Source organism: Centropristis striata, chromosome 13, assembly GCF_030273125.1.
Source record: "Centropristis striata isolate RG_2023a ecotype Rhode Island chromosome 13, C.striata_1.0, whole genome shotgun sequence".
Classification (NCBI taxonomy): Eukaryota; Metazoa; Chordata; class Actinopteri; order Perciformes; family Serranidae; genus Centropristis; species Centropristis striata.
This window is the reverse complement of record NC_081529.1, coordinates 5,412,155-5,438,156: the sequence shown is the minus strand read 5'-3', so window position 1 is coordinate 5,438,156 and position 26,002 is coordinate 5,412,155. Positions and strand designations below refer to the sequence as shown.

The window sequence follows — 26,002 nt, the reverse complement described above, 5'->3', positions numbered from 1 at the left end:
ACTATATAAAAAAATACCCAATCTCTTTTTTTCTCTTGATTGCTTATGTAGGTCATATAGTCATCAGTATTTAACTGAAACTGTTTCATAACAGGTTAAAACTTCTTACAGCTGCTTTAATTGTACCAAATTGTATCCCCCTCAAATGACATTACCAATTACTCATAGACTAAATTGAAATGCATCAAAGGTTGTATTACTTAATAAATATTTCAATCAATAGACTACTACATAGGTAAAATGTGTAGCAACGTGAAAAGGGCCCAGGTGTTTGTCATTAAGTTCAAGTTTTATGTGCTCATGTCAGCTACCTGGCCTGGCTCTGGTTAGCAGCGAGGCTATTATCCTTTACATTGATATATTTCAATCTGTTCAAATACTCAAATGAAGTCATCTGTAACACCTGAACACAACATGCTGCAGTTATGTACGAGTGTGAAAACTAGCGTAGTTAGCAAGCAAACACCTATATTTAAGTGTTAGCTAAAAGTAATGATTCAACAGTTCAAATGATTAACTGAATGTAATGGCGCAACTGTAAAAAAATAAATAATATTTGTAAAGGTAGCCTAATGTAATGAATAATAAACGGCTAAAAAGCTAAAACTAATGGATAAACGGTTAAAAAGCTAAAACAATAATGGACAAACGGTTAAAAAGCTAAAGCTAACGGATAAACGGTTAAAAAGCTAAAGCTAACGGATAAACGGTTAAAATAGCTTAAACTAATGGATAAACGGTTAAAATAGCTTAAACTAACGGATAAACGGTTAAAAAGCTAAAACTAAAGATAAACAGTTAAAAGTTAGCTAAAAGTACTGACTAAACAGTCCAGTACAGTTGCCGACCAAAACAGAAATATCGACAGTTCAATTTAATTAAACATGTCCCCTTTTATATAATTAATACTAGTATACATTTGGAACACAAGCAATGAATATATGGTTACCTGAGTTGAAAACCAGGTGTCTCTCAGAGTTGTTGACTTTTTTTTTTTTTTTCCCCCCCAGAAATCACAAGCTATAACTGAAAACATGAAAGGACAGCAGAATTGGTTATTTTTAACGGGTTTCTTTTTATTTCCTCCAAAACAGGAAAAACTAAACTCTCCTCTGTAAAATAATCATCCGTCCAGCAAGTGTTTTTAAATAAAACATTTACAAAATTAAAAATAAAATACAATACAGAGGTTCAAATCATAAATATTCACAGTATCTTTTAAATTAATCACAAACTCTTCAATAATCCTCTAAATGCACCCCTGTGCTTCTGGGTGAGGCAAATCAAATTACTGATTGACCCCTTTTCGAGATGTAAGCTGTAACATTGCAGGTTCAGTATGTAAACCATAGTTGGTGGCAGTCCTGAGCAAGAGAGAGCATGTGCAAATTCCTTGAACTTAAAATCCTTCAAGAGCTTCAAGGTTTAACATTTGCCTTCATTCACATTTATATATATAATAAAGTGCTTTTCCTTCATAATTTGTTCACTTTCATATGGATGAAGCATATTTGATATGAGATATCTTAAGGCGATACAGAAAATATCCTGGGAAAATGAAGTAAAAAAAAAAAAAAATCCAGGCACTTCTTAGACAGAGAAAGGAAAAACATCATTAAGTAGATTTTTTTTTACTACATGAGTCAAGATAACATAACTGAGCAGAGCTTGGCGTCCACTTCTCCACTACTCTCCTTCTCCCCTCCATGTCTGCTCATCTTTGACGTCTCCTTCTTCTGTTTTTGTTTCTTCAGCTCCCCCTCCTCCAGCAGCTCGGGGGCAGCGTGTCTCTTCTCCTTTTTGGGCTTCTTATGTTTCTTCTTCTTCTCCTTTCTCGCGTCGTCGCTGCCGTTCTCCTGGCCTGCTGATGAGCTGACGCTGTTGCTGCGGCTGCTGGGCCTCTCCCCGTCCTCGAGCTCTTTCCCTCCCTCCCACTTCATCTGCCAGTCCAATTCATCAGCCTCACCTCTGTCTCTCTCCACCACTACTACTTGATATTCTCTCTCTCCTTTGCCTTGTCTCAGCTTCCACTCTCCCTTTTCTTTTCCCTTTTCAGACAGTGGTTCCTGGCCAGGACTGCTCATTCTGGGCCTACCCAGCTCTGATCCAGAGGGAAGCAGGCCTTTTTCTTTATCCTGGCCGTGAGAGGGGGGTGGTGGGGAGTGGTAGGTCACTGCAGGTCTGTCTTTTTGTCTGTACCTCCCTGATGGATCTTGGTGATGGTCTTTGTCTTTAAATGTCACGTCCAGTGATGTGTCTCTATGTGATTTGTGAGTATTTTGATCAGGCAGTTCGGTAGCTCTGCTCACCGTGCTGCTTCTGCCACCGGATGATTTCCCGGCGCGACAGGAGGAACTCCTGTCACCGCGCTGCCTGTCTCTCCTCTCTGTGCCATGTGATGTTGAATAAGAGTAGGAGTGAGAGGAGGAAGAGGAATTCCTCTTTTGGGCCGAGCCACTGCTGCTGTGCCCCCTCTCTCTCTCCCTGTCTCTCCTTTTCTCTTCCTTCCTTGTGCCCTCTTTTGATCTCCTGCTCTCTTTCTGCCTCTCATCTCTCGACCTCTCTCTCTCCCTCTGTCTCTCTCTCTCCCTCTGTCTCTCCATCTCCATCCTTCTCTTCCCGTCTCTGTCTGAGCACAAGTCGCTGTCACTTCTGTCTTTGCCACTAGAGGGAACCACACTTCTGTGTGAAGTGGAAGAAATGGGGGTCATCTTTCTCTCCTTGTCTCTTCCTCTCTCCCTCGCTCTGGACTCGTCTCTCTCCATTTCCACTGACCTCTCTCTTTTTTCTTTTTCAGTCTCTGTTTCCCTGTTGGTTGCTGTCTCTGCTGTCACAGACACTGATGGTAAAGGCAGAAACATTGCAAGAGCATCTGTTTGAACTTTGATCGCTCCTTCATTCTGCTCTTCTTCTTCGGACTCTTCCTTCTCCCATTTGGAGCGAGGAACCTGAGACAGAGTGAAGCCGTCATCATTCAGTTTGTGTTTGAGCATTTATGCACATGTGAGTTCAAAGAAATTACACAACAAAAATGATTATACAATGTAAACCCAAATGTAAACCCTCCACATATTAAAAATGATCTAAATGATCTAGGCCCACTGGCTGTGCTCACCTGTATGAGCATGAGCTCATCCTCCTGGTCTCTGTCCTGGGCGTATTCGTCCAGAGGTCTCACCACTGTCTTCCTCTCCTGATGATCATCGTAGCTGCTGTATTAAACAAACACACACAATGAATTTAACCCTCTATGGTACGGTGTTGCCCTCAGGCAACATACCCTTTTTTGGCCTGTCAGATTTCTACAATGCATGTTTTTGAGTGATGGGATACTTTAAAAAAGAGGGAACCAACAGCAATGCTTTAATTTGTCCCATGACCTCCAGGAGGACATATTGAAACCCTTTTTTGCAGACTTTTCCAAAGGAAACAGTTTTACCATTTTGCGCCACAAAAAAACACTCAAACGTTGTTTCATGGCCCTTTTCCATCTGGAAGAAATATATTCCTACTGATAGGTGAGTAAACCTTCTTTTTTGATAGTTTCATACACTTAGACTGTTCAAGACATTCATTTCAATGGGTCGTTGGTTCAATGGTACAGACAAGAAACGGGTAAAAAAGCTCCTTTTATAATGTTTTTTAAATTTAAAATGTTTTGAATTGTTCCCTGTTGAAGCTACTGAATATTTTACACATGTTTATTAAATAAATTATGTTAAAATTAATTTTAAAAACTTTCTTTTTCACTTGTGCACCGTTATGGTACAATGTTGCCTACGGGCAACAAACCCCAAAAACTTCCCAATTTTTTAAAAAAATTTTTAAGAAAATTTCTTCAGAATATGTTAATTTAGTCTATTTTCAGACAAAAAACACTCCAAACTTTTTTTCCCCAACTGGCATCATAATGCGTACCATAGAGGGTTAAAAGAATAGTGGCATTTTGGACAATAAGTTATATGAAATACTTGCCAGTAGCTACCAGCCTACTTTCTGTGCTCCGGTGTCATTCTACCTGGTTTAGATGGTAGAATAGGTTGTTGCAGTAAGCTGGCAGGTTCACAAAACTTCATGGTTTTACTCCACAAAACTTACTACGTGCTGCAGCTGCATTGTTGTTGTATTTTCTGGCTTTTTCAAGAAACAAAATAATTCCAAGTGTAGCTGCTTTTTGATATGCATGAGGACCTGATTGTCAAGTGGTGGAATGGTGATCTTTTAGTGCAAAACCTTGTAGTTTTGTGACCCTGCCAGCTTGCTAGAAATATCAAATATATGATTGGAACCAGCCAGAACTCCAACACCGGAGCTCAGAAAGTAAGCTAATAGCTTTGCATCCACTACACAAGTATTTCACACAACTTGATGTCTTATATCTCTACCTATCCCTTTAAATCAGTACTCATCTCTGCCTTAGGAAATAGCTTTCAGGCTTACATGAAAAACACTATTTTGACAGAAAAATATTTTTAATAGTCTGCTAAAAACATTATGAATTCACATAATGACAGCTGATTATGATGCTAAACGTATGATTGGTTGCAGATGTGGGCAGTTGGACACTAAAAGACTTGTGTTTTAAAGAATTACAAAATAAAGCAGAAGCATTCTGACCTGCCATTGTCCACTATGGTGTTTGGTCCATCGTGGTGGCTCTTGTTTCTGCTCCTTGGTGACTTGGACCTCACTGTGTCTTCTTCTTCTCTCCTCATCCTCCACTCCACTCCATCCATCAGTTCTTCCTTTGGCTTTGACTCCCCCGGTGGGTTTCCTCTGTTTTCTTTGTATGTTTTTTCTTCCTCTGCTCTTTCCTTTGGGGTACTTGCGACTAACGTCCCCAACGATTGTCCCTCGTTTCCTGACCTTTCGATCTTCTTCTCGTCATTTGTCACCTCTTCTCCTTTTCCGGCCTCCATCCAGTCTCTTTCATCACATTTTTTACCGTCCTGCTCCTCCTCCACTCCTCTGAGGCCACTCTGATATAAGGCAAACTCCTCATTTTCTTTGTCATTTTTCTCTCCTGCAATTTTCTCAAACCCCTCTCCCTTATCATCTCTGAAGGTAGCTTTCGCCCATTTCTGTCTGGTCTCTCCTTCATCTGGCTTTATTTTTTCTTCGGACACACCTTCAATGTCTCCACTGGACTGCATCTTCTCAATTGCTTCAATTTCTTTGTTGGACTTCTCCTCCTCTCCATTACCAGCCTTCTCTTCCTTTGTTTTTCTTGCATCACTCTCCAAGTCCTGTTTTTCCATTATATCTTCCTTCTTTTTTCCTTCCAGGTTTATGTTGATGCTTATCTTCTTCTGTGGTTTCACCTTTATCCCTCCCTCCCAGATGTCTCTCTCTGTCGGAGGCCATGTTTTCCTCTCCTGTTTCTTCTCCGTTTTTTGTTTCTTTCTCTCAAATGGATTCGGGGATTCGCTCTTGTGGGTTTTTGGCTCCTCTGCAATTTCAGTATTCAGGCATTTACTGCTCTCGATGTCCTGTCCTTTTCTTTTTCTATTCTTCTCTGATCTCGAGTCAGAAGCTCTGCTGGCTCCAGGGTAACTGTATCCGTGTGTATCCACCCTGTCTGACTCATCATTTGACCTTTCTTTGTGCCGTCTCCCTGCATCACGGCGAGACTCTGAATGTTTGTCTTTTCTCCATCTTTTCCCTTTTTCCAAACTCCTTTGTTCTCTGCTTCGTCTTTCATCTTCTTTATCCAAATGTTTATCTGGTTTGGTGAGTGGTTGGGCTGGTTCTAAGGTATCCCTGGCAGCTGCTCCGTCCTGTGCTGGGCTGATCTCCTTGCTCTTGTGCTTTCTACAGTCATTCGTTGACTCTGCAGCATCAAGTGATGATGACTCCTCTGCTCTTCCTTTCTCATGTTTCTTCATGTTCTTTTGCTCATGTTTTAATGTGCTGAGGTTCTGCAAATTCTTGGTGTCTCCTTGCAGTTCCACTTCCTTACTGCTCCTTGTGATTGGCAGGCGGCTGTGCCTCTCAGTGCACCTCTGCTGAAATGGCCTCGGCTCGGCTCCGTCTTCGCACGGCGTGGAGTGTCCGTCACTGGACGTCTGAAAGGGAGGGGAGCGGCTGTCGTTGGATGAATGAGACGGAGAGGAGCGGCTGTCACCGGTTGACTGTGATGGCGTGGAGCGGCTGTCACTGGATGATTGAGATGGCGTTGAGTGGCTGTCACGTGAAGACTGAGACGGAGGGGAGCGGCTGTCGCTGGACGACTGCGATGGAGGGGAGCGGCCGTCCCTCCGGCGTCTACCCTGGTGTCTCAAGTCCGAGTTAGCCTGTGAGTTATTTCCGCTTCCTTCTCCGTACCCCCACTGAGGAGGAGGAGGAAGGCTGAGGAGGGGAAGAGGCAGCTGGTGGAAGTGGCCGACATAGCTGCTGAAATATTTATCACACCACTCTTTGTATTCCCTTTTCCACTGCAGATAGCGATCTCTGTCCAGCTCCAGGCTGCAACTTTGAGATGCGTGCTGAGCATACAGGGAACTAGCTGAACCTCCCTCTGAGCCTCCTCCTTCCCTCTGGGACTGTTCTCGCCTCCTGGAGCTGCTCCAAGATGACTTCTTGGAGTGATGCCGACTGTGATGGCTGTTTTTGCGGTGATCTGATGGCGACTTGGACCTGGATTGGTAACCAGCCCCGGGTGAAGATGAGGAGGAGGGTGTGGGGGGACGTTTGTAACCATAGCTATAGGGGTGGGAGGAATGAGAGCGGGTGTGGAGGTCTCTTTGGTGGGAGTAAGGAGAGTGTGGCCTGGAAAAAGAGAAGAAAACATTTGTGTCATATGTCGCACAAAAAGGGGTGAGAGGAATACACCTTTTGTTTTTGGGCTTACACAAATCTTGCTGCAAGCACTTTATGTATCGTCTGTATAGTATGTGTATAGTCCTGCAGGAGCCACAGTCATTCCATGTTTATTTCTACTGAAAGTCACTTTGGATATTTTGTTCAATGTGAGAGAAAACAAAGAATGGTAAATATCCTGCTCAGTATGTATCTGGAGGGATCTCTATCTAGATTGTTTGTTTATGTAAACTATACTACTGGATATGCTGTTATCAAATTTTACCATCAATATCAGCATCAGCCTAAAAAATCCAGGAACGGTCGCACTATAATATGTGCATTGCAGGTGAGCACCAGAGGTTTACTTTCAAAACAGGGCAACACACTAAATGTATCATTTTATGGTAAACAAATGCAAATTTGCAATTACTAGCCATGCATTCATACACACACAGCCAAAACAAACACGTGACCTCCATGCCAAATTTCAGCTTCATAGGATTAAAAGTGTGGACGCAAAAGGGTGGGGATTTTTGTAGACCGACTGACAGAGCTGCTGATTGGAGCAAAGAATAGAATAGCACAACTTAAAAAACAAAACAAAAACACAACTAATACCTCGATTTGCCTTTGGACCTGGACCGGGAACGGGATCTGGACCTGCTTGAAGAGCGAGAATAGGAGCGAGAAGACTTGGACTTAGAAGTCTTTGAATTAGAACGAGAGGAGGAGCGTCTGTAGGCGGATCCTCTGTGAGGTGACCTGAGGGACAAAGACAGAGGAAAGGAGTGAGGGGAGTTATATGTTTCATATGACTAACAGTATATCATTCTGATATTATAATATATCTGCAGTGATACGAAATCTGATCGGAATATCCAAAGTAATCTCCTTAAAATCAGAAATCCACAAGGATTTTTTTGTCTGGAGTCTGGATTTCAAAAGGATAAAATGACTGATGACTGAATTCTTCCTTCAATTAAACAATAAGGCATACCATTTAAGATGTTTTCAGCAACTTACAAATACCGTGTCATAGGGAAGGCTGCTTACCTTTCCTTCTTCTTCCTCTGATGCCTGTACCACTCCTTGGGCATGAGGGCAGGGATGGAGGTGGAGGGGCACAGGGAAGGGATGGGGGCACCCTGGAGGTTTGGGAGTGCCCAAACGGGCGTGGGTGGTGGGTATCCAGGGGGGGTAACTGCCGAGAGGCGGCTGAGCAGTGAGAAATGTGTGAAAGTGGGGGGAGGGAAACAGAGGAGGTGGAGGTGTTGCTGGATATGAAGACGAGGAGGGAAGATGCTGCTGGGTTTTCGATTCATTCCAGCCCCCAGTGGGACACCGTGAGGAGGAAGAGGAGCTGTGGGGGAAAGAGGAGAGACAGTCTTGAAGCAGTGGGCGGAGTCAAACACAGACAAGGAATTAAACACAAACACTGAACTGACCTATCCCAGGATGTTGACGGCACAGAGGGTCCTGGGGTTGGACCTTCAGATTCAGGGAAAAGATAGTGTTGGCTTTGTTACTGCAGTTCTCGACGAAATAATCAAGCATTTATTTGTTTAAATAAAATAACAAAACCCATAATGAACAATATAATGAATGGACAAAAAGAGACTTCTTTACCTGAGGAAGGCTGCTGTAGATTTACACTGACTGTCTGGGGCTGCTCTACCACTGGAGTCAGATTTACCTGAGCACACACAAACAAAATCACACATTTCATACAGAGAAACTTTACTGCATAGAGTAAGTGCTTGTGTGTGTGTGTGTGTGTGTGTGTCCTCACCAGAGGTATCAGCTGTGATGGAGCATCAGTGGAGTCTTTGGATGAAACCGGTACAGACGGGGCAGACGGGGCGGCAGCAGCCGCTGAGTCATCGAGTGTCTTTTCTTCAGCCTCTCTGAATAAACAGCAGACACATCACATGAACGCAACTTCAGAGTTGCTGTTTACCAGTTCTTCAATCGCAAATCCATGCTGCCACATTCTGATTGCACCAAATGTTCAACTTCTGTGGGTACAGAATGCTGTTCTAAATGTTTAATACCGACGTTACAAATGTTTATTTTATACTAAAAACCACAACACGTTTTTTCAATGTTTCCTAATGTCACTCCTGTGAGGAACCCTGCACCCCACCCTGAAATTATGAAATTGCAGTCTGTAAACAGAAGAGCAATTTCAATCACTCCAGCAGGGCGTGTACAAAAATGTTCAGTAAACCAAACCACCACAAAATAATTTTACTCGTGTGTGACTACGTTTGTGCGTTTAGTTACTTGTCAGGTATCTCCAGCTGGCTTTGCACAGGTTCGAGGGAAGTGCTCAGTGTGTTGGGAGCAGAGGCGGGGCCTGTTGCTGTGAGCGAAGCCCCAGACAGCTGAGATGATGGTGGTGGTGGTGGTGGTGTGTCTGCAGCCTGTGCGTGGTACAGGAGAGGGTCCTATAAAAGAGAAAAAACAAGAGAAATGAGCAGAGATCAGTATAGCCAGGACGAAAGGGAAAACAGCGTTTTTTGCAGGAAAACCTTTTTATTTACTTGTTTATTCCTCTTAATATTTCACCCATTCATCACACACACACACACACACACACACACACACACACACACACACACACACACACACACACACACACACACACACACACACACACACACACACACACACACACACACCTTATTAGTTTATGGATAATGCTGTTTAGAACTTGCTGTGCTTTCTAACATTTGTTTCAGTGGTTTTCAGAAGAGAGGAGAATAACTATTACCAGACAGACCTGATTATGAAAAGAAGACCGTAATTATTCTATTTGATCCTGACTCATGCAGGTACAGTTCGACTCTAATTACTGCTTTATATGAAGCACATCATTATGAGGTTCACCTGCTGGCTGTGGGTTGGTAGGTGAGGTTTCGGAGGTTGGCTCTGCAGGGTGAGAGGGGGCGGGGTGGGGACAGGGCTCGGTGTCGGGGTTGGATTTTGTGATTTTGTTGCACTACACCCTTTTCTCAGACTTTTAGTGCAGCCTCGCTCTTTCTTATAATTGTCCACAGCCTGTGTTGTGAGAAAAAGACAGATGGAAAGCTGAATCATTTCACAGCATTTAGTTACTTAGCTAAAAAAAAAAAAAATTAGCTGGTCAGACACTTTAAGGATAAAATAAATCCATAATACACAAAAATTATTTAAGATTTCTTTCTTTATTTCCATTTCCTATGGAAGTCCCTTTCTGCCAGTAAAAAAAAAGATGAAAAGTTGATTGGAAAAAAATCCTGTACGTCATTTAAAGAGAAATTTTCTTGAAATAATGCCTTAGTCCTTCAAAACAATGACTAAGTATCTTAAAATATGAGAAACTGATACTGATATTATTTTGAAACAGTTTATCAATATTTTACAATACCTTCTCATTATAATTACTTAAAGGAGCTTTTATTTTTTTGTAGAATGGACATCAATATATATTTCTTTCCAACAGTAATATTGGTACATATTTTCCATCCATCTGTCAATTCACCTGTCGGAGAAATCTATTGGCTATCAGGGTATCAGGGGAGACATCTGATTGGCTACATGTGGGGCAGATGTGGTCCTCTGAATCCAATAAGGTGGTCCGAATACCTGAGCAGGAGAGAAAGATGGTTCAAATGTAGATATTGAGATTTAGACTGAGGAAAGAGCACAGCACCTTTAATTAGGTTTTGATGGACACAGTACATTAGGAGTTTTGGATGTGTGTTTATGTGTGTGTAGCAGACACTCACAGTCGTCACAGTAGCTATTTCCACAGCAGGGTATGACCACAGCGTCACTCAGCAGGTCATGACAGATCACACAGAGGAGTTCCCCGGGGGTAGGATCCTCCTCTTCCTCTGAACTCAGCTGCTCCTGTGGAACAAATGGAGGCCTCTCCTTCTTGCCAATGGCGTACGCCTCACTAATGGACACACAGCAGCACACACACTGTACATTTGCTTTTTATGTGTATCCAGGGCATGGGTTTCTATAAGAGACAAGTGCCTTTGACTTGACATGTTAATTTTTTTTTTTTTTGCCTCATATTTGATAAAAATTATTTTTAACCATTTAAGTAATAACTTGCTTAAGTTGAGCACAATAATTTACATTTAGTGAGTAAAACAGGACGAGGGGTAGGTATCTCAGAATGGGACATTTCCTAATGTTTTCTGATTTAAAGGCAGGATGAGTAGGATTTTCCTGAAAAAACAATGCATAGACTTTCAAAAATGATCCCTCTCACTTATCACTTATGACCCTGCCCCCTGTCTATTTAGCTGTGTTTGGGTATCAGACTTCAGGCACTGGGTGTGGAGCACCCTTTAACAGTGTGCAGGGTGTGAGGGCTGGACTCAAAAATGTTGGACATAGCACTAAAAAAGTAATTATAAATAACTATTCTGGGATTTAACTATTAATTCTGCCTTTAAGCACTTGCAGCTGGGCAATGATAACTGTGAAAAGCTCAGCTATGTTTGTCATGCCATCTTCTGGTTGTATAAGTCACTCTGAAAAGCATGTCAAGTATCATCTTTAAAAGAAATAGTTTAATATCATAATATTCATAATCATTCAATATCAAGCCATTTCTTGACAAGAGTTAGATGAAAAGATTTATAACACTCTTGTGTGTTTATATTTTAATATACAGGCTACTACTAGCAGCTTAGCTTAGCGTAGCTTAGTGTAACACAGGAAACAATATATATGTTCATTTGTGAACTTTAGAGGTGGTAGTAGGTAGAATTTGTCAACTTGGAACAACAGCAGGTTAGCTGTTTCCCAAAGTTTCCAGGAGCTATGCTAAGCTAAACTAAGCTAACAGGAAGATGGCTGTAGCCTTACAATAAACAGATGAGAGTGGTACTGACTTCCCATCTAATTCTTTGCAAGAATGCAAATATGTGTACTTCCCAAAATGACAACCATTCCTAAAAAAAAAAAGGACACACAAACACAGATTCTTTTGACTCACGCGTCTATGGCAGGAATCGCGTAACGTCCACAGTTGGTCAGCATGGCTCCCTTAATGCTGGGACCATCCACCTCTACCATGAAGGAGCGAGGGATGCCTGTGCTTTTCTTTATCCTCACAGGGGCCTCAAAGTTTTTATCCTGCTGTCAAACAAGCACGTCTAAAATTACTGGTTTGCTTCCAGCCAAGCACATAAAGCCACTTGTCACACATTGCACACACTTGATTAAAATAAGTACTGAAAAATAAATACATACACTAATGAAAATTGTCTTCGCAGAGCACAATTTATGCAAGATTGCAACAGAAACTGCTTCCCTAAGAAAAGGCACATTTTGCTCTTACCGCGCTGTTGGGACAGTTCTTGATGTGATGTCCAGTGTTTCCACAGCGATAACAGGTGTAGTTTGCAGGAAGTACTTGACCAAACTTCTTGTTGTAACTAGAGAGAGAAGGAAACAGAGAATGAGACAGGTATAGATGAAAAAGAAATGTATAGTAAGGCCGGGAGAGTGAAAAAAATGGCAGAAAGTAAGAGAGGAAAGTGTGTGATAAAGGTGGAAAAAAAGGAATGGAAGCTGAGAGAAAAAGAAAGGCCTGTAGATGCAGCATTTATGAAAAGGGAAAAAAGCAAATGGAGGGAAGTACTAAGGAGACAGATATGGGGATGGAGGTGGATGAATGAGGATTTGAAATTATTGCAAAAGTGACTCACTTAATGGAGTCGTAGGTGGACTGATTCATCATAACTTTGAGTTTATCCTCCTCTGACACATCTGCATCAGCCAAGTTAACCATCTGCAGGACACAAATGTATGTGTGTGACAGACACAGAGAGCAGGATCAGTGTTTAATTTAAAGTGACTCGTGATCCAGTATGAATTTGTAAAACACAAGAACAGAACAGAGAGAGTTTACCTTTGAGAAAAAAGGTACGGCTCGGGAAGAATTCTGGTCATCCATCTGTTAGAATTAAACACATAATCAGTTTCACTAATGAAGCGATGGCAGCCTCCAGGTACATCTCTTGGGAAAAGGTTGAGATGTTTATTATTAGAAAAGAAACGTTAAAATAGCCTCAAAGTTCTGGTCAAAGCAAAACCAATTGCCCTGCTAAACTTGTTGTATGACTCGTTACTTTTTTACTTTTATAAACCCTTGGGCTGAGACAAAATTTTCACCAGCATCTGACAGTGATTTGATAATGAACACATCTGTTGTCGTCCCAGGATTGATGACTCTGTACCTCCTTCCACATCCTGAAAATGAAGAAGCCAATAATATAATGTTCCCTGGGAATTTTCACCTGCAAGGCCAGGATTTTGTTCAATAAAAAACATCTTTGCCCTCTACACCTAATGTCTACCTCACTGCCACCTGACACCTTGTTTTCTTTTTACTTGTTTCTGCACATTTAAGTGAAACCAAGAAAGCAAAATCAACACGTGTGTCAGATGAGAACTAAATTGATAACAGTCATGGTCCCCAGCTGATGAATCCTGATAACTTTGGGATCTTACCCTCAGATCTAAACTTGAATTTGTGCAAAATTTTGGTTGATGACTAAATAACAGACTGAATAAAGAAATGTACGTAGCCATGGTGACATTATCCATTGGTTTGTGCACTACCGTTTTGAAGTCCAAAGTCTGGCTTCTTGGCCAAGTTTCTGCTAACAAAAAAATCACAGCTATTTAAATGTACCCAGCACCACGTCCACTTCTTTTTTTAATACAGTCTATGCAAACACCTCCAAAACTAATTACATTCCCATTAGTCTCAGCTGTGCTTAGTGTCAATTACCTTATGTCGACATGGTAAACATTATACCTGCTAAACATTGTCACTGTAAGCATGGCTGCAGAGTCTTTTTTTTTTTTAAAAAACACAACATTTACAAATTACAGCACATATAGTCTAGTAAGGGTCAAGTATTGTGACTACTGATTGTTATATTCACTCAATAAATGCGTTTCTAACTAAATAAGACTATAATAATCCCAATATTCACATGCTAATATGTATAAATACATTATAAACATTGTGTTCTTACAAACTTAAAAATTGCCGCTTCAAACCTCAAAGTCATCGTTTCATTTACAATCGATTGTGTATAAGGACAGACTGATGCAATGTTTTATTGGGCTTTTTTTGGCAGTAAGAGAGATCCTCCTGTCTGACTTTATTAAAGCCAAGTATTGTGATAAAAGCTATCAAGTTGCATTATGGTAAATGTAGGATTCAGTGTGTTTTTTTTTCAGTGAAGTTTGACCCACATTGGGGACTAAAAGCCAAGATATCTTTCTCTGCGGCTGTTATTTTAACTATTCCTTTTAAAACTTATTTTTTCCAAGTCATCCAACTTTGAAAGTGCAAAAGTAAATCTCTGGTCTACCAATTTAAGCTTGTTCAATGTCGAATATAAAACCAGAATATTTAACATTTTTTCAGTTTAATTTTTCCTTCCTGCAAAGGGAAAATGTGGACACAAGATTTTTTTGGGGTATCGACTGTATCATTCTCTCCAGTGAAATCAAACACATAATCAATACATAAGACAGCTTCATACAAAAAAGTTTATTGGCAGAAAAACATAAAAAGAAAAAAAAGTTTATGTAGTCCAACAGACTCAAAGTACTAAGAAGAGTGGAAGACACTTCCCCTACTGAGAAACCAGAGAGAAAATCAGGTCAGGTCAGTGCACACTAATTCAAGTAAAAGCTTTTGAGATGTATTTGAGTTAGTTTACAGGCTCATAAACAGAGCGGACACTTAATGAATCCAGAATTAAAAACAATGGTGCGCCATGTGGTTTGTGGGAAGTGGGTTTAAGAAAGGGATTGTTAATGTGCTCCTTCATTAAAGCTTCAACACTGTAAATCCAGCCTGCATTATAAACCTTTTTACACTGTAGTAAGGGAGGTACGTAAAAGTTTTTATTTCAAGTCAAAACGCTTCACTTCAGAGCACGTTGTGGATTTAGATCATCCTGAAATTATTCATTTTTCCACAACTAATTATTTTGTGGATGATGGGCTCCAATCCTATCTGGAGACTAAATGAGATCCAATAAGTTAAAAACTGCCTTTAATATAAAGACTTACAGCTCAACTTACATAGCTATTAAAAATCTACCAATTCTTCTAATACCTCTTTAAATATTTTAAGATGTCTGAGTGCTACAGCTTCTCATGGGGGAGAGACTGTCAGCAGCAGTTGGGTTTATCAGCTGTGAACGGCTGACCCTCATGATAAGGTCTGACCCGCCCAACAGCTCACCACCCACCCACACACACTGAATGATCGTCTGGTGACACAGCAGCTTGCTATATTAACAGCTGAGTGCCTTTTTTAGAAAGAATATTTACACAAATATACTTCCTTTTGGTTAATAACACAGCACTGTTTCAATTGTAAACTTCACTTGTCACTGCAAATACTACTGACAGTAAAGTGTCATTTATCTCAGAGCAGCTGCTAAATATTAATCTGAGTATCTCACCACTTCCTCTTTGTAACAGGAACTTCAACTGCAATAGAAGCTTTCAATTATTTAGATTGTGGTTTCATTTCTTTACATCAATCTTACCAAAGTGCGGAAGTCCTGCGTGGCAAGTGGGCAAAACAGATTCTGGTGATCAAAAAGTCTGATCTAGATCGTTTTCTCTCCTGTTTTTATAACTGAAGAACAGGTGAAAAAAAGATTCTGAGAGGATTATTTTTTTAGTGGTAGAAATGGTTTAGTAGCTGTTTATTTGTCAGGATCATTTTTGTGCATTTGTTGTTCAGAAACATTCATTTCCAGGTGAGTTTTCGCTTCTAACGGTAGCATAGGGGACACTAAGGGCAGAGTAGCATGAAGCTAAAAGGATTTCTAGCTAAAGGACCATGTGACCATACCATATGTTTAGGGTATTGAGAGATTAAAAATCAAATGATCCCGACAAAAAAAAAAAAAAAAAAATCAAAATTATTATGGAAAAATGTTTTCCCCCGCATAAACAAGGGAGAGAAAAAAATTCAGATGAGACTTATCTGAGAAGACTGAGAAGAATTAAAAATCAAATGATCCCGACAAAAAAAAAAAATCAAAATTATTATGGACATCCCCCCCCCCCCCCCCCCCGCATAAACAAGGGAGAGAAAAAAATTCAGATGACTTATCTGAGAAGAAATGGATCACCACATTTACTGTCTCAGATGTGTCTCAGGGCGTCCGTACCAAAGCACACGTTCAACTAATAGCGGGATATGAGGCCTTGCTGACATTGTGTGTGTTTAGTGGGGCTGCAGGAGAAGAGGTGCGATGGGATTTGGTTTGGTTACGTACTGCTTTGAAGGCTCCAAAGGCATGGTGCTGCTGGGCATCTGTTCGCTCACTGAAACACAAAAATAAAAACATTAAGAAAAGTACAAGATATAAATGTTAAGACAACGTTGAAAGTGAAGCACACATTTTTATTAATATTGTTGCTGTTTAGAAAGTCCCTACGTGTGTCTTTTCTACCACTTCAGGTGGTGATTTCCTACATTACCCAATGAACGACTCCTGACGAAACAAAAGTAGTACTGTAGGGGACAGTACTACTTTTGTTTCGTCTGGAGTCGAGTTGGTGTGTATCTTAGAAGACTAAAGTCATCACTGAAACTTTTATACTTTTAGTTGAAATTAAAAACACAACATTAAACATATGGCTGCAATTCCACAGTGTCCAAAATATTTGTTTTATTTTCTTGTCAAAACTGATTCTATGGAAAACACATTTTTAACCAAAATTTGGTTGGTTTGAATTTGTGAAGTATTTGTAAAGAAACCCTGACTGTGATTGTCGAGGAGTGACACAGAAACCTGATGTTTACTGTTAGCCTAGTTAACTGTACAACATGACAGTCACTCCAGCCTATATAATGTATAATACAAAACATACAATCACTCACAACTGTTTTAATGCTGTTAGAGAAATGTGTTTATAGTGAACCCTTTAGTTGAGTTTAAATTTGATTTTAAGTTGTTTAAATGTGGATGTGAAAGCCTCTTAAATGACTCAAAGTGACGTTAAAAGTCCTGTAAAGCTGACTTTCTTCTTGTGCAGGTGGAGAATCGATTTGCTGCATTTAATCATGTGGGCAGTGTTGCACCACTCTTTAGCTCTCATTGCTCCCCACCCGTCTGCATGGTGCTGACGGGGCTAATCACATGACCGCCAGTCTGTTCCAGTGAGGTCTTTTCCTGCTTTCCATGCATAAAACCCACACCACTGCTGGCTGTGCTGTCTAAGCCTGACTAATATCTGGGTAATCCCTGTGAACGTCACCATGGAGTTACACTTCCCTCTTTCCCTGTGAGCATATTTCATCATTCAAGTGTTCTGCAAAAAACCTGTTTAACCAACCAACAACTGAAAGATCCAGGCCTCTGTATTGATTCAGACAGATGATGTTTCCAGCAGTGTTCTCACACATGCTGAGTAATAACCATACTAATAGGCAGAAACTAGGCCATCTCCAATTTTACGTGAACCTGAACTCTACTTTTATACCGCTGGGAGCTTAGGATCTACATTCATTGCCAAATATGTGACTTAGACCTATAAAAGCAGATATGTACATTTTAGACAATATTTACAATATTTTTCTAATTCATAAAAGTTTCTATTATTGGGGCTGATGACTGGGATACATTCTTAGCTCAACTTTTGATTTACCACAACATAACTGCAATATTTACTAGGGTTGTGTGATTAATCGGATTTTGGTTTTAGTCACGATTTTGGTTTCCAACAATTATGAAAGCAAGATAATGGAGATAAAATGATTAATGTGCTTCCTTTACAAAGCTGCTTTTGCCCATTTTTGCTGACTGGAATATGTTGATTATAGTGCACTAAAAGATATTGTGATTTATTTTAATTTATTATTTTTATATAGCATGCCATCTTTTGGACTCTGGGTTGTATTTACATAATCTGTTGCTGAGTTTCTTATTGAAATCATCAAAGAGTGACAATACACTTTCACAACCCAGGTTCATTTGTGTAGTCAAAATCAGGGTGAAATTGATACTTTTGGTTTGTTTTGCATTTAGTCTGGTTTGCTTTGACAGTGCATAAGTCTAAGCAGACCAACTAGAAATAAAAGATTTGCAGAAGGGTGTGTATGAAGGTGGAGGGCTGGAAATATACTAGCAGTATTATTTTTTATTGGCTGGAAAGCAACATAGAGTCGAACAGTCCATGAAAACATTTTTTTAGCTCGACTCTGCACTGATCTATCATGCGCACAAATCCTTTCTCCTCCAGTTGATCTCGAAATATTTTATAAAAGTCATTGTTTTTGTGGACTTTATATAGCCTCTCCTTTATGTGTTCTTCAATCCAGATATCAAGCAAACATCAGACTCCAGCAGTCAGTCAGTCCTCTCCCAGTCATGTTTCATCTGTTGCACTGTGTATATCTCACAAAATGCCCACGCAGGAAGCCCACAATTAATTTCCTGTAAAAAGGTTGTTGAACCGCACAAGGTTTCATGTGGAAACGGACTGAGACCCCTCTCTAAATTGGTCTCGGACTGTTTTCCTTTGGTCCGCACCAGAGTACGATTGGAGCCTTCACAAGCGACCAAATTAACCGTAACAAGGATTTAACCACACCAGAGTGAAACATAATATCACAGTCTGAACCAAAATTACAGGTGTGAAACCTCTCCCTAACCACCACCCCGAACCAAACGCCTAAACCTTGGCCCAACAAATAGTTTGGTCTTGGTCTTGGTCTTGATCAAACTAAACTGTGGTTCTGGTTGTTTATGGAGTGAAAACAATTATTTTGGAAGGTTTGGATTTTCGGGCCAGTGATGAGTGGGAACTTCTGTAAGGCCATAATCACAACCGGAAAAACGAAAAATAAAGCAACAAAATAGAATGAGCCGCGGTATTACATGGGGAGAGGAAATATAAGAGACAAATATTAAACTGACATTTGTTTCGACTAAGAGTCAGTTTGAGACACTTTTCAATGATTTTTCTCACAGAATGAGAGAGAATACAAGAGGATGAGAAAGCTACACACCAATCAGTGTCAAGTACCAGAAGTCTCAGATCACGTAGATGATGATTACAGGATGTAGGTATGACATGTAGTTCTTTAGTGCTATCACATTCTTTTAATGTGAAACTAAACTGGACTGAACTTAGGGTCATGTTTTGGTTACATTGTATACATTTGATCCAGATTTTGAGGTTCTATGTGGTGACAGGGTTCAGATTTTGCAGAGGGAGGGATATCAAATCTAATATCAGGACAGTTCAGCTCCAACCAAAAAAACCAAAACACTTACATGTTGCGGGTCTTGTTGTTTGAGCTGGATTTTGCTCCGATGATCGGGATTCTCCTGACGATGACTGAGGAACCTTTGGGGATCAAACCTTCGTCATCTGTGTATTCTGAGAGGGAGAAAGATCAAAAGGATCAGATTACATCAAATCATTTTAGTGCAGTAAGCATACAACATAAGGTTAGGGCTGTTAATAAATTGGGCAGTCAATGTGAGAATGACTCTTTGGAACAGTCTCACACAACTATTCTGGGACTGAAACAAGAAAAACGTATTTCAAGTCTTGGCTTGACAAATGTACAGCTGCAACTGATGATTGTTTCAGTATGGCTTAGTCCGCTGATTATTTTCTTATTGATTTAACTTATCTGATTAATGGGTTCATCGTTTATAAAATGTCATAAAATAGTGAAAAATATCTAACTCAATTATCAAGAGCTCACAATGATGTCTTAAGTTGGCTCATTTTGTCTGAACAACCACTCAAATCCAAAGATCCAGTTTTCTATCAGAGGCTGGACATTAAAATGACTTCATTAATTGGTTATCAAGATAGTTGCTTATTAATTGTTGAGTGACTCATTGATTTATCTGCCAATTGTTCTAGCCCTTTTAACATTTTGTCAATTCTTCTGTGTGTTGTAGATCTGGTGGTTAATGTTGGAAACTGTACAAATGCTTTGAATGTGATCATTCACATTTCACAATGAAGACAATAAAGACTTAATCTTAATTTTACAGCTTAGTAAACTCTGTCAACACTAACATTACTCTAAATCTCCAACCACTGAATTGTGAATAAAACCAAAGTTAAGGAGAACATAAACACTGAATTGAATCCTGCAGTGGCCTCTTGAGAGAACCACAGGCTGCTTGACACAGCATTGTTGTCAGACATGCGTGATAAAAGAAAAGTCTGACTTCGTTAACCTTTCTTACTGGGACATGCACACACATTTTGAGGGGCTTGTCTCTGGATGGGAGGATAGGGAAGGGGACTCTCGTATTCTGGTTTAGAATCGAAGAAGAATAACTCATTTTGTGATGTGGATGAGAGCTTAACTCGGCCTAAGGGATGAACTGTAACCTGTGCTACCTAATGTTTTGTATCCATCCCATAACAAAATCAATAAATATATCTGACAAAATTAAAGCAAAGAAATATATATATTTTTTTAAATACTAATAGTGAAGAGTTCAAACATGAATAAATTCTTCAAAGAACAACCAAATTATGCAAATATTGTGCTTGCCTTACTTTACAGCAAGTGTTAATGAGAAATTGGGTCAGCTCTTAATCCAATATAAATCTTTATTTATACAAGAATAATAACAATAATAATAATAATAATAAAAAGATTATTTATTTTTTATTAGCTTTTGATTGCCTATTCTTTGTGTCCCACAAAGGGGAAGGTCTATCAAAAAGTATACCTAAAAAGTCTGGATGATAAAGTGATTTAATTTGATCTGACTGACCTGCAATTATGGGTTACTGTCTGCCACCATGGCAGCAAATATAAAACAATTATTATTTTTATTTTTTTGCTGCAGAGGGGTAGGTCAATGAGCTGTTGGTTAAGCCTGGTCCTGTGCACGTACTGCATTCTTATAACCTATGATACTCTTTTTGTTATTGGTTTTCTACAATTACCTTTTTGTAAAATTTTACATAGCATAAGTTGTATGCTTATCTTGTTTTTTTCACACGATGGGTGTGTCTGGCTTTTCATGGAAACCCATCACTCAGCAAATGATGGGTTTCAGAGCTTATCTGCAGGATATTGACACACTCTAAGGTGATATTTATCATTCATCGCTGATTATCATGTTTAGTATGCATGTCATTCTTTTTCTCTTTCCCCCTCTTTTAATTGAGTGAGTTTACTGTAAGGTTTTCAAATGTATTGTTACTTTTTCATTTGATAGTATCGAATGTACCCGATACCTGATTGTAGCAGATCTACAATCAGGTTGTTGTTTTTTTTACCCAAGGCTGCACAGATGAAACAACGGGAAGAAAATCAACTGCATGTTGATGTATTAAGCTATTTTTTCTCAAACAATACCATGTGCAGGTTGTTAATGAAAAAATAAATATATATATATATATATATATATATATATATATAAATGAATATTTTTTTTTGTGTGCCAAGGACTTTTTACCTAGAGTACTGCTGCCACTCTTTGTATTGAATCAAAATTTACTTTTAAAATTCTAGTAATTTACTTAACCTATACTGCAACACATTTTCATCACTGAATCTGATGAGTCATGCATTAATTAATCTCATTGTGTGCATGTGTGTGGATGGACTTTAATCTTTTGGTCATGACTAGGCTGTGCTGCTACCCAACATTTGCTATTTTTATCCCACATCTCTTTTGGGACTCTAACATGCGTGGCACTGGCCGGGCTGATCCACCACCATCAGGCCGTGTAATTAAGGCATGAAGCGTAAATGCAGCAGGAATGTGGCCCATTCATTAGACCCCCTTTTGTTCTTGCTTGACTTTTCTGGACCCCCGTCAAGCTGAAAGAGTTGACGCAACCCTGTCACCAACCAGCTGTCAAGCCTCGACCACGTGTTTTCTTCCAAAGTTGAAAACTGTCAGGATAAACACACAGCTATCAGTCCACATACATATGTTTTATTACCTTCTTTGTTCTGTGCGTTTGTGATCTGCAGGTCGCAGTCCCCGGCTGTGAGTTTCTCCCTGCTCATGATCTGCCTCTTCAGGTCCTTCAGCGTGGTGTGCGGGCCGTCAAACACCACTGTGTCGTAGCTAAGTTTGGAGGAGAATTTATAATGAACATGAGTCATGCTGAAATTAAGCAAAAACCTCGCTGTGTACTGCCAGAAACCCGACAGCTGACACTTTGTCTGCGCTGACTGGACACCTGTATCGTGGTAGTTGCTATGGGAGAAAAAGTGAGCTAGCTGGCGTTAGCAGCCGGCAGCGTCGAGCGTCACTAGTCTCCGGTTAATTACTAATACTGCCTGATAAAGTGTCGGTCACAGGATGACATGTCCCGGAGTCTGGTGGAACAGCAGCAGAGACTCGAAACAAAGCGCACTCAGTCAGTTTCGAGTCTAATTTAAACTTTAATTCCTGCTAATGCTGCTATCAACCCGAACTGTTCGCTGACAGAAACCACCAGCTGTTTCCACAAGCAACGGCTCGTCAGCACAGCCAGTGCACGCACCGTCTGCTGCTGCGTTCACGGGAGTTCCGCAAACTCCAACTTTCAAGAGTCGAAGTTATGATGACAAATCTGCCCTACAAAGCCAAAAGGCAGTAACTACACAGAGTGCAGAACTGAGAAAAATGTACTCTTGCTTTGTTTTACTAGGGCTTTTTGCAGTTATTGTACAAACGACTACCATTTTTCTCCAAAATGACACACATTTGAGATAAGATGTTTTGTCACATAACAAAGGATGCCTTGAATGTCATGAAAATGATAATAACTCATTTTTGACCAAAAATGCAGTTACTGCCTTTTTGCTTTGTAGGGCAGAAATATCGTCACCCTGTTAAAAGGTTTCAGGTTCAAGTTTTGCAGGAAACACAAAAAACTTCACCAAAAGTGTAACATATGACATTTATTGATCATTTCACTCAAAAAGGATGTAACAAAGGATGACTATTGGCATGGTAATAACACTATGTGGAAATTATGTAATTTAGAGAAATACATGACTCAGGCATTTTTTTTGAACATACCTTTGTGACTTAAGCAAGATATGGTAACACTTTATTTTGAAGGTGTCTACATAAGAGTCACACAAGCCTGTCAGAAACATGACATGACAAGTATCATGAGCATTAATGTTACTTCAAAGTGTCATTAATGTTCATGACACATCCCATGTCATGTTTACACACTCATGTCACTCTTATATAGAGACCTTATATAGAGTAGTGTTACCAATATTAGTGTCAACAATAAAACACTGATAAACGAAACTGATAACTCAATTCAACTCAACTCAACTTTATTTGTGAAGCACTTTAAAACAACCACAGCCGCAACAAAGTGCTGTACATAAACAAACAGCACAAGAGACAATAAAATAAATAAAACAGGAATAAACACTAAAATAAATAGATTCATTGCTTTTTTAAAAAATAATTTAAAAAACAATAAATAAAAGCAAACCATAAAACACTAAAACAAGAGCAGAGTCTCAAGCGTGGTTAAAAGCCAAGGAATAAAAATAGGTTTTAAGATGAGTTTTAAAAATGGATAACTAAACAACCTCCCTCTAGCTCTTCTTTGCTGGGTGATCTGATGCCTATGAATGAGGCAAATTGTCAAAGAAGTGATGATCTTAAAGGGGTAAAATCACATGATCTGATCAATTGGATGTAGGCGATTTTACCATCGGTGGCTGGCGTCATGAGGAGATGATTTAGGCAAAAATAAAAACAATTTTGACTAAATAACTTAGCCGATTATTTTAACAGTGTGACGATACGTTTTTCCCTTATTATATTATTTTGTTATTTATCAGCAGTGGTGGAAGAAGTATTCAGAGCCCTCAATTAGATAAAAGTTCTTATACCACACTGTGAAATTATTTCACTACAAATAAAAGTCCTGCATTCAAAACTTAAAAAAAAAAAAGTTAAAGTTCAAAACTGCCAGCATCAAAACATACTTGCAGGATGGCCCCACACAGAGTTTTATATGTATTCTATATATATTGTTGATTGAGAATTGCAGAATTAGCATATGACTTGATATTTAATATTTATTTTTGTGTTATGCATTAATAATGTGGCCAGCCCAGACAGACTTACCTTTTTTTGCTGGAAAAGTCGGCACATCCACAACCATTTCCATAAACATTTGTGATAATGTCTTAAACCCTTAAACCACATACAGCTTTATACCAACAGTTATAATCCAATTTTGGGTTTAGTCTTTTACGACGTTCCTCCCTACACCTGAAGGCAGCATGTTGCCTCCACGCGCAGAGCGCTGCACCTGTTTGGGCTCAGGGGACAACAGGTTGGGCTCACAGATTTACACCCAGTAAAGATTGAATCAACACTTTAACTTGTCCACTTCGCTTGTTGGGGATTTGACGTGTTGATAATGTTTATATTTTTTAATATGCACTGTAGTCCCAGTGGCAGTTACACTCCGAAGCTGCTAAACTCACTGAGATTCAGCACCACAGAAGAAGACACATACATTAAATAATAAAGAAGTCATGAATTGATTCATTTTAAATGCACACACTAAAATAAATTAAATTGTTGACTGCAGTTGTGTTGCTTGTGTAGCCCATATTATTCACTAGATGGAGACAAAGCTCTACTTATGAGCTTCAGTGATTTATGCACGTGTGTGTGTATGTGTGTGTGTGTGTGTGTGTGTGCGCGCGCGCGCAGTCAGTAAGAAAGGTTAATATCTTACCACGTTTGGTCCCGTAGCCATGGTTAAACATGCTCATTTGTCCTCGACTAAAATACAGCCCTGTGTCATTAGACTATATGCAAATCAACTCTCAATCCAGGTTCCATTACATTTACATTAGTCAGTGTTTGTGATTGCAAAACAGCCACAAACTAATTTCACAAATCATTATAAAATCCATTGAAGTTGAATTTAATTTAGATTGCAGATTATTTATATCAACAATTACATCACAGTTGAATTATTGGCATCAGTTCAAATACTATTGATAAATTCCTTTTTGATTTCTAGAATTATTCTTTAAGCAATACGTTGATATTGTGTGAACTAGGCTTGCAGAAAGAAATCCTTTACCCTTGGTATGGTAGTGAGATTGAAGCTACAGTGAGCACCTGGTTAGCTTATCTTACCATAAAGACTCATAAACATGTTACCTTTCAAGTATTTAGTCAGACAAACTAAAGTGTCAAAATTACAATTTGCTGTTTTACAGACAGTAATCTCCTAGACTACTATTATCTTGGTGGTTCCCAACCAATATATAACAATAAACTATATAGTGCGCTGTAGTATTTACTGTCCACTTAATGAGCTTTTGAGGTGCTGGTAGGTAGATTTAGTTTAGTTTTGCCTTAAGACTGGGCCATAATTTCTATTTCCAGTCGTTATGCTAAGCTAAGAGGCTACGTGCTGGAGTAGCGGTTAGCACTTGTCGTCTCTCTTCTGTGTGGAGTTTGCATGTTCTCCCTGTGTCAGTGTGGGTTCTCTCTGGGTCATCCAGCTTCCTCCCACAGTCCAAGGGCATGCAGCTTAGGTTGAATTGGTGACTCTAAATTGCCTGTAGGAGTGAATGAGAGTGTGAATGGTTGTCTGTCTCTATGTGTCAGCCCTGTGACAGTCCAGGATGAACCCCACCTCTCGCCAAATGTCAGCTGGGATCGGCTTTTGGATAATTTGGATAATCGGTTAAGCATAATGAATGCTAAGCTAAGCTAACTTGCTGCTAGCTGTACCTTTGTATTTACTGTACAGACTTGGAACATGGCATCTATCTTCCCATGTAACTGCACCAAAAATAATTGCATTTCTAAAAATGTCAAACTATTCCTTTATTTAGTCAAAACTGGACTATACACATTTGTGACTGAATTTCTGATATGAATATGTTAAAATCAATTAAAACAACACATCAAAGAACAATATGTGTAACAGTTTGTGTTTCTTAGGTTGTTCTCATTCAGTACAATATAATTAGTAGATGGGGCGTCCTGGTGGCTCACTAGTATAGTGCAAACCGTTAAGGCTGAGTCTTTATCACAGTGGAACCAGGTTCGAATCTGGCCAGAGGTCCCTTTGCTGCATGTCTAATAAAGCATGAAAATAAGAAAAAAAATCTTTAACATAATCGGTAGATCGCTCACATAACTTAACCAGG

The 26,002-nt window shown here is 39.6% G+C and overlaps 1 protein-coding gene across 1 annotated transcript; it reads right to left on the bottom strand.

Annotated features, from left to right (window-relative positions):
• Window positions 1–1,055: 1,055 nt before the first annotated feature.
• On the bottom strand, window positions 1,056–22,334 carry LOC131983168 (E3 ubiquitin-protein ligase RBBP6-like). The gene is given in 20 exon segments (XM_059347820.1): window positions 1,056–2,948; window positions 3,116–3,212; window positions 4,618–6,768; window positions 7,420–7,563; window positions 7,855–7,997; window positions 7,999–8,161; window positions 8,247–8,289; window positions 8,428–8,494; window positions 8,591–8,705; window positions 9,085–9,248; window positions 9,691–9,861; window positions 10,325–10,428; window positions 10,572–10,744; window positions 11,801–11,943; window positions 12,146–12,242; window positions 12,516–12,598; window positions 12,719–12,763; window positions 16,131–16,179; window positions 19,137–19,242; window positions 21,796–22,334. Coding segments are annotated over 20 exon segments (5,529 nt in total). The 5' UTR covers window positions 21,962–22,334; the 3' UTR covers window positions 1,056–1,643.
• Window positions 22,335–26,002: the final 3,668 nt, after the last annotated feature.